Raw genomic sequence first — 12,204 nt, 5'->3', positions numbered from 1 at the left:
ATTACTATAAACAATATGAGATTCAATATGATCATAGGAAATAAAAATTCATATAAGGAAAATAGTAGTCATTCTATGGACAAGCTACCACCAGTAAGAAGATATACTGGAAGAGAAAATTCCATTTTTAATAGTAACAAAAGATAAAATATCTAGGAATAAGCTTTAAAATATATGTATAAAACCTATATGATTAAAATGTTGTAACTCTTGACAAACATAAAACTGGACCTGAACATACAGAAAGACACAACATGTTCCTAGACAGAATAGTTTTCACGAAGATGTCAGTACTCCCTAAGTTAACTAATAAATTTAATATAATCCTTCCTCTACCACAAAAGGAAAAAAAAAACAACAACAGAAAACTTTTTGGAACTAGATAAGCTGATTCTAAAGCTTGTGCGGACAAATAAGCAGACAAGAACACCCAGGAATACAACAACAAAGAGCGATGAGCCCTACTGGATATTTAAACACACTATAAACATTCAATGATTAAAGTAGTGTGTAATAGACACACGTAGAGACAGAGACCAATGGAACAGAAAAAAAAGCGCCAAATGAGACATACATAATACAGGAATTTAGCATATGCTAAAGGTGGCAACACAAATATGTGGAATAAAGATTGTTAATTTTTCCCAGTGTTGGGCAGCAATGCTCCAGAAAAAAACAGGCAAAGGACAAGAACAGTTGAAAATCAGAAGAAATACAAATGGCCCTTAAACATACGACACGATTCTCAAATTCCATTCAAGTTATGGGTTGAATTATTTTCCCCTCAAAATTCATATGTTGGAGTCCTAACCTCCAGTACCTCAGAGTGTGACCTTATTTGGAGACAGGGTCTATGCAGAGGTATTCAAGTTAAAATGAGGTCATTAGGGTGGACCCTACTCCAACATGACTGGTGTCATTAGAGGACAAGGAAATTTGGACACAAACATGTACAGAGGGAAGACAATGTGAAGAGGCATAGGAAGAAGACAGCCATTTACAAGTCAAGGAGAGAGGCCTGGAACAGATCCTTCCCTCACAGTCCTCAGAAGGAAATAACCCTGACTACACTTTGATCTTGGACTTCTAGCTTCCAGAACTGTGAGACAAAAATGACTTTTGCTTAAGCCACCTAGGTTGTGGTACTATGTTACAGCAACTCCAGCAAACTAATACAATTTACAACAAGAGAAATGAAAATTTTATACAGGAAGGTATATCATAGCCTTAAAAAATGGTTGCCTTTATTTAGGGAGTATGGGATCGACACGTACACACTGCTACATTTAAAATGGGTAACCAACAAGGACCTACTGCACAGCACAAGGGACTCTGCTCAATGTTATGTGGCAGCCTGGATGGGAGGGGAGTTTGGGGGAGAATGGCTACATGTATATGTATGGCTGAGTCCCTTTGCTGTGCACCTGAACTATCACAACATTGTTAATCAGCTATACTCCAATATAAAATAAAAAATTTATTTAAAAAATGGTTGCCTCTTTGGGTTTGAGTAAGTAAAAGAGAGCTTCTGATTTTATTCTGTACATTAATACTTCCAAGTGTGGAAGTATATAGAATATACAATGGTTTTAATGTTTATAATGAACATGTCTTAAATTTGTAATTAAAAATTAAGCAAAAACCCCGAAAATCTCTTTTGTAAAACTTCTCTTATTTATACATATAACCATACAAAAACATATATACACACACATGCAGTTTTTCTTTAATTAAGATGTGGGTCAATAACATTATAAATATTCTATAACTTATTTTTTAACTTAAAAATTTGCTGTCAGCACAAATCTATCTCAATTCTCTTAAAAGGCTACATTATATTTCACTGTATGTATCAGTGTTTATGCAATCGATCCTCTATTGATGGATAGATTTTATTTCATTATTAAAAACAATGCTGTAACAAACATATGTATATATATATATGCATAATTTTTCTCATTTAAATGTTTCTTGTGAATTGCTGGGTCAAAGGGCATATATTTTAATTTTTTATGCATATTATAAAATTTCCTTAATTTATACAGCTACTATATGTACGAGAGTGCTTACTTGTCAATATCCTTGCTAATGCTGGGTCTTATTAATCCTTTAACTCTTTCCAATTTGATAAGAGAAACATTTCATCTCAATGTTTTATACATTTAAAATTGCTTGTGAGGTAATTATGTGAATTTTCCTTTCTTCCTTCCTTTTTTGCCTTCTTTCCTTCTCTCCCTTTGAAAACAGTTACACCACTTAAGAGAATAATCTTTCTTCTGAATTGAAGTGGCACCTTTATACTACATTATTAAAAATGCTTGGGTGTGTGTTAAATATTGAACTTCTCAGACAACACACACTGATTTTGTTAAGGAAAACAGAGTCGAGATGAAACAGAATTTCATGCTTATATGAGACAGTTTATATATAATCATTTCAGCCTCCCTAAAAAGTAAAGCTGAGGAAAATAAGAACTATATTCTGAACTACTAGAAAGAATTATTGTGAGGATTAACTAGTCTAACCTGTGAAAGTCTCTAACATACTGACTGGAACAGAACAGAACCGCAGTACTACTTTTAAAAAAGAGCAAAGGACAACAGAGACAGGCACTGACCAGGAAAGGGAATTATGAAGGAATCAAGAAGTTTATATCAGCTTTAAAAGAATATTCAACACATATTTATTGGTGTTGAGGATTTATGTAGGGTGATGAAATGCTAAGGTAACCTCAGTTTTTTATTTTACTTTTTTTTTTTCTCCAGTTTTTTAAATCTAAGAAATGGAAACAAATTAATCCAAATCACCCTCTAGTCATGACTAAGGCTACTAGATCCAGGAACCAACTTTTCATGGGGAAACCTATACCATGTACCAGATTAATTTAGGAGACAGGAGGTAATATTTTAGTTAGCTATGTAAGGCTTTTATTAAACTTCAGGGCTTGGATTTTCATATTTAGGAAATTCAGTGTGTCTTAAAGACAAGGGTTTCTTTTACTTTTTTCACCTCTACCTTATGTCAGGCGGTTAATACTATACTGCCTATCTATGCGATGATCTGAAGCTATATCCATGGGGGAACAGATTCTCTATCCATGTTTTAAATTTGTGAGCTTAGTCCACATAAAAATGAAATTTGTAATCAAGTCACGGACTTTGGTAAAGAAATTCTGACCTAATCATTTGATAACTTCACTAAGAACTGAGTCTGTAATCTATTCTAATTTCACTTAATGCAACATATGGTTCATACACCACTGCAGAATAACTTACTTGCATTTTTCTTCTTGTTTTCAAGCTGGTCTAATAGTTGTCGTATCTCAGTATCATACGCCACCCATTCTGGGACAATCCTGGCAGCAGCTTTTAGTTTAGGTTCTTTTGTCTTGGGGTTATTGCACTGAAAGTTTAAATAAAGCTTTGTTAATAAAAAACCATGTTCGAGAAAACATAAAGGAAATACTTGAGGACACTGCTATGTCACTTGAGCAAACAAAATGCATTTTATAAAAAGCAGGGCCCTAGGTACTAAGTACTTGAAATACCGGAATTAGTTTAATAGAGAAAGGATCAAGTGAAATGACAAATCATAGTTTATGTAAGCAGTAAGTGTTTAATGCAAACACCTCAATCAGAACTTTAAACAAAAATTGTTTAAAGACTTTTTGATGGTTCATAAGAAGTCTGTCAAACAATTCTGTAAAATGTTTGTACAAAACATCCAATTATATGACCATCCTGTAAAAGAACATAGAAGACTATATTAATAAATATTTGATTGCCTTTTCTTCAGACTAAAACCTGGTTTTATATACTTTATGTTTTCCATACACAAAACTATTTATCAGCCTTTAGAAAGGTCTTGAGTTTCTTTGGCAAAAGCATTCATCCTCTGTCACATGCCTCTGTTCTCATTAGCAGTTATGATATTAAAAATCAGTTAACTGGAACTCATTTGTCAAAATACTGAGAGTTGTGAAATTCAGAGTAGCTCATAAATCTCCACACCTTAAAAATATTTAACTAGCCTGCTTAATAGGCACAGCGGAAAAACAATGGACGTGGATCCTCAGTCCTCATGGTTCCAATTTTTACTAGTAGTAAGACTTGGACAGTCCACACCTACTGGCAGTAAGGCTTGGACGGTCCACACCTACTGGCAGTAAGGCTTGGACGGTCCACACCTACTGGCAGTAAGGCTTGGACGGTCCACACCTACTGGCAGTAAGGCTTGGACGGTCCACACCTACTGGCAGTAAGGCTTGGACGGTCCACACCTACTGGCAGTAAGGCTTGGACGGTCCACACCTACTGGCAGTAAGGCTTGGACGGTCCACACCTACTGGCAGTAAGGCTTGGATGGTCCACACCTACTGGCAGTAAGGCTTGGACGGTCCACACTTAACTGGTAGTAAGGCTTGGACGGTCCACACCTACTGGCAGTAAGGCTTGGACGGTCCACACCTACTGGCAGTAAGGCTTGGATGGTCCACACCTACTGGCAGTAAGGCTTGGACGGTCCACACTTACTGGTAGTAAGGCTTGGACGGTCCACACTTACTAGTAGTAAGACCTAGTCACTAAACTGTGTGTGTGTGTGGCGGCGGGGGCGTGGGCAGTGGCAGAATTAGTTTTTTTCATCTGCAAAGGACGAAATTAAAACAAGATCATCTCCAAAGTTCTTCTAATATTTGATCAATTTTAATTAGCAGTTGGTCCTATTATAGAGTTTCTTGGGAAATTAAATCAAGGTTAAAAGGCAAAAAGTAGAGGAGGAGTTTAAGAAGGTTCTGACTCTGGATGTATTTGAAGGTACCGCCGACAAGACTTGCTCATGGGCTGGATGTGAATTGTGAGAAAAGAGAGGCATCAAATATGACCCTAGTGTCTTTGGCTTGAGCAACGTGAAGAACGGAGATGCCATTGACTGAGACAGGAAAAACTACGGGAGGAGCATAAACTTCACAAAGTTACACAAGCATCCTGTCTGCTCTTCACGAAGCACTACCAAAGAATGTGTCCTGAAGCTCACCTCTACGTGGCCTTTTCTTATAGTTGCCCCAACTTGCTTTCCCCTACATCCTTCATGCCTTATGGGAGAGCTAAGTTATGAACCATGAGCCTGTTGTCTTATTTATTTATTTATGGCTGCGTTGGGTTTTTGTTGCGGTGCGTGGGCTTCTCACTGCAGTGGTTTCTCTTGTTGTGGAGCAAAGGCTCTAGGCGCGCGGGCTTCAGTAGTTGTGGCTCGCGGGCTCAGTAGCCCCCCCTCGCAGGGGGGGCTACGGCCACCTAGTGGGTGGAGGCCAGGGACGCTGCTAAACACCCTCCTGTACAGCGCACAGGTCCGCCTCCACAACAGGGAATTACTTGGTCCCAGATGTAAATAATGCCCCAGCTGAGAAACCCTGATTGAAAGGGAGTTGAGATAGTGTCATGACATTCACAGACACTCTCATCCTCACCTTCAATACCAGGAATCATGCTTTTTCCTCTCCATTAGGCCATTTCCTTGGATTTTTCTTAACTTTTTCCCCAAGATGACCAAAAAGAGCATGTTCTTCCATTTTTATTTTAAATGTTTCTGTGGGAGAGACGATGTTGTCCACCAAAATTTATGTCACCCATCCTTCTTCTTCTATGTAGACCTATTGCTAGGAAGTGGCTGCCCATCGAGGAATGACGATCCTTAGCTCCTCTTACAACTGGATGTGGCCACACGACCAATTCCTACCACGGTGCCAAGGCCTTTGGGATCAGGGTGCATTCTCCACACTCCTTTCTCCTTTCCCTCCAGATCAACACTATCCAACAGAAATATGATGGAAACTACACACACAGCTTTACATTTTCTAGCAGCCACATATAAAAATGTAAAAGGAACGGGTGAAATAAGTTTTAATACTATATTTTATTTAACCCAATATTTCCAAAATGTAATCAAAATGTAATCAATATAAAAATTAGTAATGAGATATTTTTACATTCTTTTTATGGCACTGAGTCGTCAAAATCCGATGTGTTTTACACCTTACGGCACGTCCCAATTTACACTGGCAACATTTTAAGTACTCTATGGCTGCATGTGGCATGTGGCTGCCATACTGGATGGATCAGTTCCAGATGGACACAGATGATGACAGGACCCTAGAGGACGAAGAAACCACAAGATGGATGGAGACTGGTCCCTGAGTCATGATGTACAGGGAAGCTACTCACTGATAGGACACCCACTTAGGTCTGAACCTGGGTGTATGTGAAACCACGGAAATCTGGGCATTTGTTAGAGTAGCTCATGTTAATCTAAGTACTAAAGATCCCAAGGAGACCTTATGTCACTAACATATGAGTCACCACCTTATACAACATAACCTTAACATTTTATGTTATGTTCAGTAATGTTCTTGACCTCTCTTTAGAAATTTCCCTCGCTTTCTTCTTACCAATGCCATCTTGTTTCTGCTACACTCTATCCCCTATGATTGCAATCTAACATTTTGGCACGCTACTTTCTTTCTATACCTTTCTATACATATCTGGAAAAACATCCCTATATTTTATTGCCCTGTCTTATTTTGTTCAAAACTATGAGTTCTAATATTTTGACAGTCTGTTCTTCAGTGAAGATCTTGTAAACAATTATTCTATACTTTTAGCACATAAAAACAATATGGTCAGAAAAAGAATAATATCTTGTACTATTAAAGATAATATATAGTATTGGAATATAATGTCTAGACAGCTGGACAATAAATAAGTTAGTTTAAAATATTTCATGTCTAGATTTAAACTGTGTAGCATAAACTGCTTAAAATGAAAATCTAAGAAAAAAACTTCTCAAAAAAAATGAAGAAAAGTAGACATGTATAGGATAATTTAAGTAGACAGTTATTTTGGTTGTCTTTATTTGGGAAAATTATTGGCAGAGAAACTAAACTGATGACATGTTAAGATGATAGCTAATCCATAAACATTTCAGCCAGCTCATGGCCTTTCTTTCAAAGGGCTTTGTGCAGAAAAGAATGAACACAGCAGGCCCGAGACCGCTACTCTTAGGCCCGTGCTTGCAAGGTTGGCCCTTGGCTGGCACCTGGGAACTTGGGTTTCAGGAGTGTTCCCACCATTCCCTGCTAAGAATGGCTCACTGTGCCTAAACTGTGCAAACATGTGGTTTATGCTGACCACCTGCCTTCCTTCTGGATGTTGGGAATTTTGGCACGTGCCAGGCAGAGGGGGTGCTTGCCATGACCAGGCCCCCAATAAGAATCCTGGGCATTGGGTTTCTGGTAAGCGTCCCTGATAGACCACATTTCACATGGGTTGTTGTACTTCTTGTAGCTTAAGGAATTAGGGTTGTCCTGGGTAACTTCACAGGGAGAGGACTCTTGGAAGCTTGAACCTGGTTTTCTCTGGACTTCACCCCATGCGCCTTTTCCTTTTACTGATTTTGCTTTGCATTCTCTCACTGTAATATCTTCACAGCCATGATTCTGAGTCCTATGAGTCCTCTTATTGAATCATCAAACCTGGGGGTGGTCTTGTGGGCCCCCAACACAGCCCCATACTTGCCAACCTAGGTAAACATAACAGTGAATAACAGACGGAGCAGCAGGGTGCCCTATGTGCGCCATTCCATTTGTAAAACAGAAAATATTTCTATCGGAACATTTTCATATCTGCTATACAAAGGAAAATGCAAACGCTCACCAGATCAATTGTTTTGGCTCTTTGTTTGGATTCATCATCACACCAGGTTTCACACCACAACCAGTCCTGGGGAAGAGACTTAATGGCAACTTGGTAAATCATATTATTGGGAAGATCCTACAGAAAAAAAGAATGATTTAAACATAGAGGTATAGAAATTAGAGTCAGAGTGAAAGAAGTTGAAGATATCATTTAGATTATAAACAGATCCTAAAAAAACATGTAAATCTGAGGTGTGTCTAAATTTTGAAGCTTTAAATACTTAATTTGACCTAATAGTCTTGTGTCATGAATGAACCTGTGCACTGGAACAAAGACCACACCTGCCCTGGGCTTCACCCCTAGCATCCGAGGTGGAGAGAGAGGCCCAGAAACCCCCCATTCCACATGCCCTCTCTACCTCTTATCTGCCTCGAAACACCAGGATTAATCACTTATACCGTGTCTGCTATTACTGTTTATGTAGTCACCACCACACTCTCCAGATTCTAAGGTAACTTTTCATTTCCCTATCAGCAAACTATGTTCCACAAATATTTTCACATTTCTGCATACTCAGAGCTTTCTAAGCAAAGATTGCTGGCACCTGGGTAAAAGGATGTTTAAATGGCAAATGAGCCTAGTAAGTTAAAGACAGAGACCTCTGCAGAGATTTAGAGACACCTTTCCCAGAGATACCTGCTTACATATGCCAGGGGTTGCAGAGCCCTTCCCAGAGAATATTTGTTTACATTCCAGAGCAAAGGGCATGTTTCCTCTCTCTCTCCCGGAGGGCACCAGCAGTACTTGTGTTAGCTGTCCCATCTATGTTCCAAGATTCATAATTTTAGGGTTCTTCTCTCAACACTCCTATTAATCATCATACTGGAAGTTCTAGCCAATGCAGCAAGACAGGAAAAAGAAATAAACGGTATAAAGATTGGAAAGGAAGCAATAAAACTGTCTTTCTTTGAGGATGACAGGATTGTTTATGCAGAAAATCCTAAGAATCAGTAAAAAAAAAAAAAAACTCCTGGAACTAATAAGCAATGATAGCAAGGTTTCAGGATACAAGGTTAACATACAAAGGTCAATTGCTATATACCAGCAACGAACAATTGGAATTTGAAATTAAAAGCACACTATCATTTACATTAGCACCCAAAAAAACCCCCCCAAAAACAAAAAAACAAAAAACCCCAAATAAACCTAGGTTAAAAAATCTAACAAAATATGTTCCTCTACATGAGGAAAACTATAAAATTCTGATGAAAGAAATCTAGGAACATCTATATAAATGGAGAGATATTTCATGTTCACAGATAGACTTAATATTGTTAAGATGTCAATTCTTCCCAACTCAATTTATAGATTCAACGCAATCCCAATAAAAGTCCCAGAAAACTATTTTGTGGGTATCAACCAACTCATTCTCAAGTTTATATGAAAGGCAGAAGACCCAGAATAGCCAACACAGTGTTGAAGAAGAATAACAAAGTCAGAGGACCGATACTACTGAATTTGAAGTCTTCATATAAATTCTATACTAATTAAGAGATTGGTAATGGCAAAAGAACAGACAAATACAGCAATGGAACAGAATAGAGAGCCCAGAAATATGAGACTTCTTTGTATTTTCTGCTCAATTTTTTCCTGTAAATCTAACACTGCTCTAAAAAAAATAGTCTATTAATTAAAAAAAATAAAAGCTAGTTAACTGTTCCCTCTTCCAACACCCTTTTCCTGGGAATCCATTCTTTAAATCCTTAAACAACCTGGTCTGTCATCTTATCTCAGCCACTTTCTCCCATGGTCATGTCCTAGCCAAGTCCTCTATAATTTCAATTTCATGCTCCCACTCTCTGACAGCCTCTTGATTTTCAGCTTACTCCATCAAGTACTCAGATATCAATATCTTTTGACCCCCATTGGGACCTCCAATCAACTGATCCTACCACTATTTCACTGTCCTTTACTCCCTGATGTCTTCACTCCCCCCCTTCCTTAATTTCCATGGTTAATCATTGTATTTAATCCCTTGAATATATTCTCAATTGTCTTACCATTCTCGCATTTAGTTGTACTTGCTTGGCAAAATTATAGTCCTGGTTAAATCCAAACTCTGCACCTGCCCCCATGCAACTAAACATGGTTGGCGAAACACACAGACACAGACACTACACTATACTATTTTATGTTCCCATCAGCAGTGTATGATGGTTCCAAATTCTCCATATCCTTGCCAAAGCTTTTATTGTCTTTTTTACTATAGCCATCCCAGTGAGTATGATGTGGTATCTCACTGTAGTTTTGACTTGAAGTTCCTAATGACCAGTGAGATGCTGAGCATCTTTTCACGTATTTATTGGCCATTTGTATATCTTCTTTGGAAAAATATCTATTTAAATCCTTTGAGCAGGACTTCCTTGGTGGTGCAGTGGATAAGAATCCGCCTGCCAATGCAGGGGACACGGGTTCGACCCCTGGTCCAGGAAGATCCCACATGCCGCAGAGCAACTAAGCCCGTGTACCACAACTACTGAGCCTGCACGCCACAACTACTGAGCCCGCATGCTGCAACTACTGAAGCCTGCGCGCCTAGAGCCCATGCTCTGCAACAAGAGAAGCCACCGCTCGCCGCAACTAGAGAAAGCCTGCACGCAGCAACGAAGACCCGGCACACCCAAAAACAAAAATAAAATCCTTTGAGCATTTAAAAATTGGTTCTCTTTTTGTTATTAAATTATAAGAGTTCTTTATATGTTCTGGATACTAGTCTCTTATCAGATATATGATTTGCAAATATTTTCTCCCATTCTGTGGGTTGTCTTTTCACTTTCTTGTGTCCTTTAATGCACAAAGTTTTAAATTTTGATGCAGTCCTATTTTTTCTTTAGTTGCTGGTACTTTTTGTTTCATATCTAAGAAACCATGGCCTAATCCAAAGTTACAAAGATGTACACCAATATTTTCTAGGAGTTTTATACTTTACCCTCTTACATTCAGGCCTTTGATCCATTTTGAGTTAGTTTTTATATATGGTGTTAGGAAGGGGTCCAATCCATTCTTTACATGTGGATATGCTGTTGTTCCAGCACCTTTGCTGAAAAAGCTATTCTTTCTCCATTAAATTATCCTGGCATGCTTGTCAAAAATCCAGTGACCATAGATGCATGGGTTTATTTCTGGACTCTCAGTTCTATACCATTGATCTATATATGTCTAACCATATGCCAGTCCATTCCCTGTTCATATTTAAAGGGTACAGTGTGATAAGTTTTACATACAAATATTCCTGTGACACAACGATCACAATCAAGCTCACTGAATATATCCATCACTCTCAAGTTTTCTTGTGCCTTTTTGCAATCCTTCTTGCCTGTCCTTTCTACATTCACCTAAGCCAGTTAGTTCCTGGGCAAACACGAACTGCTTTTTGTCCATGTAGATTGGTTTGCATTTTCTAGAATTTTGTATAAATAGAATCATATGATACGTATATTTTTGGCTTGGCTTCTTTAGATCAGCATAATTGTTTTTAGGTTCATCGATGTTGTTATGTGTATGAATAATTCATTCCTTGTTACTGTTGAGTAAATATACCACAACCCTTCTATCCAATCTCATCTTGATAGACATCTGGGTTTGCAGTAGGCAGTTTCTGATATGGCTCCCAGTGATCCGTGCCTCCCAGTATTCATTTTTTTGTGCAATTATTTCTCCTGGAGTGTGGCTGGACCTAGTGACTTCCTTCTAACAACAGAATATGGCAAAAGTAATGTGATGTCAATTTTCTGGAAGAGCTTGTGTAGAATTGATACTATTTCTTTCTTTAATGTTGGGTAGAATTCACATAAGTTTGGTAGAATTTAGAAGCTATCTGGACCTGGAGATTTAAACTAAATTCAATTTCTTCAATTGTTATAGGGCTATTCAGGTTATCTATTTCATTTTGAGTGCATTTTGGCAGTTTGTGTCTTTTAAGTAACTTGTCCATTTCATCGAAGTTGTTGAATTTATTACCATAAAGTTGTCTGTAATAGTTTCTCATTATTCTTTCAATATCTGTAGATATTGTGCTGTCATGTCTCTCATTTCTATATTAGTAATTTGTGTCTTTTATCTTTTTTCTGATCAGTCTGGCTAGAGGTTTATGTTTTCTTAATTTTAGCAAAGAACCAGCTTTGGTTCATAAGAAAATCTATGGAAACATACCATTTTTCCGTTTTTTTCATTTCATTGATTTCCACTCTAATCTTAATTATTCTCTCTTTTCTACTTACTTTGGTTTCAAATTTGCTCTTTTTTTCTAGTTTCTAGGTAGAAGCTGAGGTTGAGACCCTTTTTCTTTTCTAATATGTACTCAGTGCTATGAATTTTCTAAGAACTGTTTTAACTGCTTCAGATGATGTACCTTATCATTCACTTTGTATACAGAAGAGAAGCAGCCTAAGGCTAAAATATATATAAATTCATACGAAATGGTGAATGGCTTGGTTGATGGGTCAGGGGCCCA

General features: G+C 37.9%; 1 protein-coding gene across 1 annotated transcript in view; it reads right to left on the bottom strand.

Moving 5' to 3' along the window:
* UGGT2 (UDP-glucose glycoprotein glucosyltransferase 2) overlaps positions 1-12,204 on the bottom strand; it is a 172,103-nt gene that overhangs the window by 5,928 nt on the left and 153,971 nt on the right. Inside the window, exons 37-38 of the mRNA XM_061170577.1 lie at positions 7,710-7,826; positions 3,276-3,402 (exon numbers count right to left, since the gene is read on the bottom strand). Coding sequence (XP_061026560.1) covers positions 3,276-3,402; positions 7,710-7,826 — 244 coding nt within the window. The remainder of the gene's footprint in view (positions 1-3,275; positions 3,403-7,709; positions 7,827-12,204) is intronic.

This window comes from Eubalaena glacialis, chromosome 16, assembly GCF_028564815.1.
Source record: "Eubalaena glacialis isolate mEubGla1 chromosome 16, mEubGla1.1.hap2.+ XY, whole genome shotgun sequence".
Lineage (NCBI taxonomy): Eukaryota > Metazoa > Chordata > Mammalia > Artiodactyla > Balaenidae > Eubalaena > Eubalaena glacialis.
The sequence above is the reverse complement of the archived record's forward strand: the minus strand, read 5'-3'. Positions and strand labels throughout refer to the sequence as shown.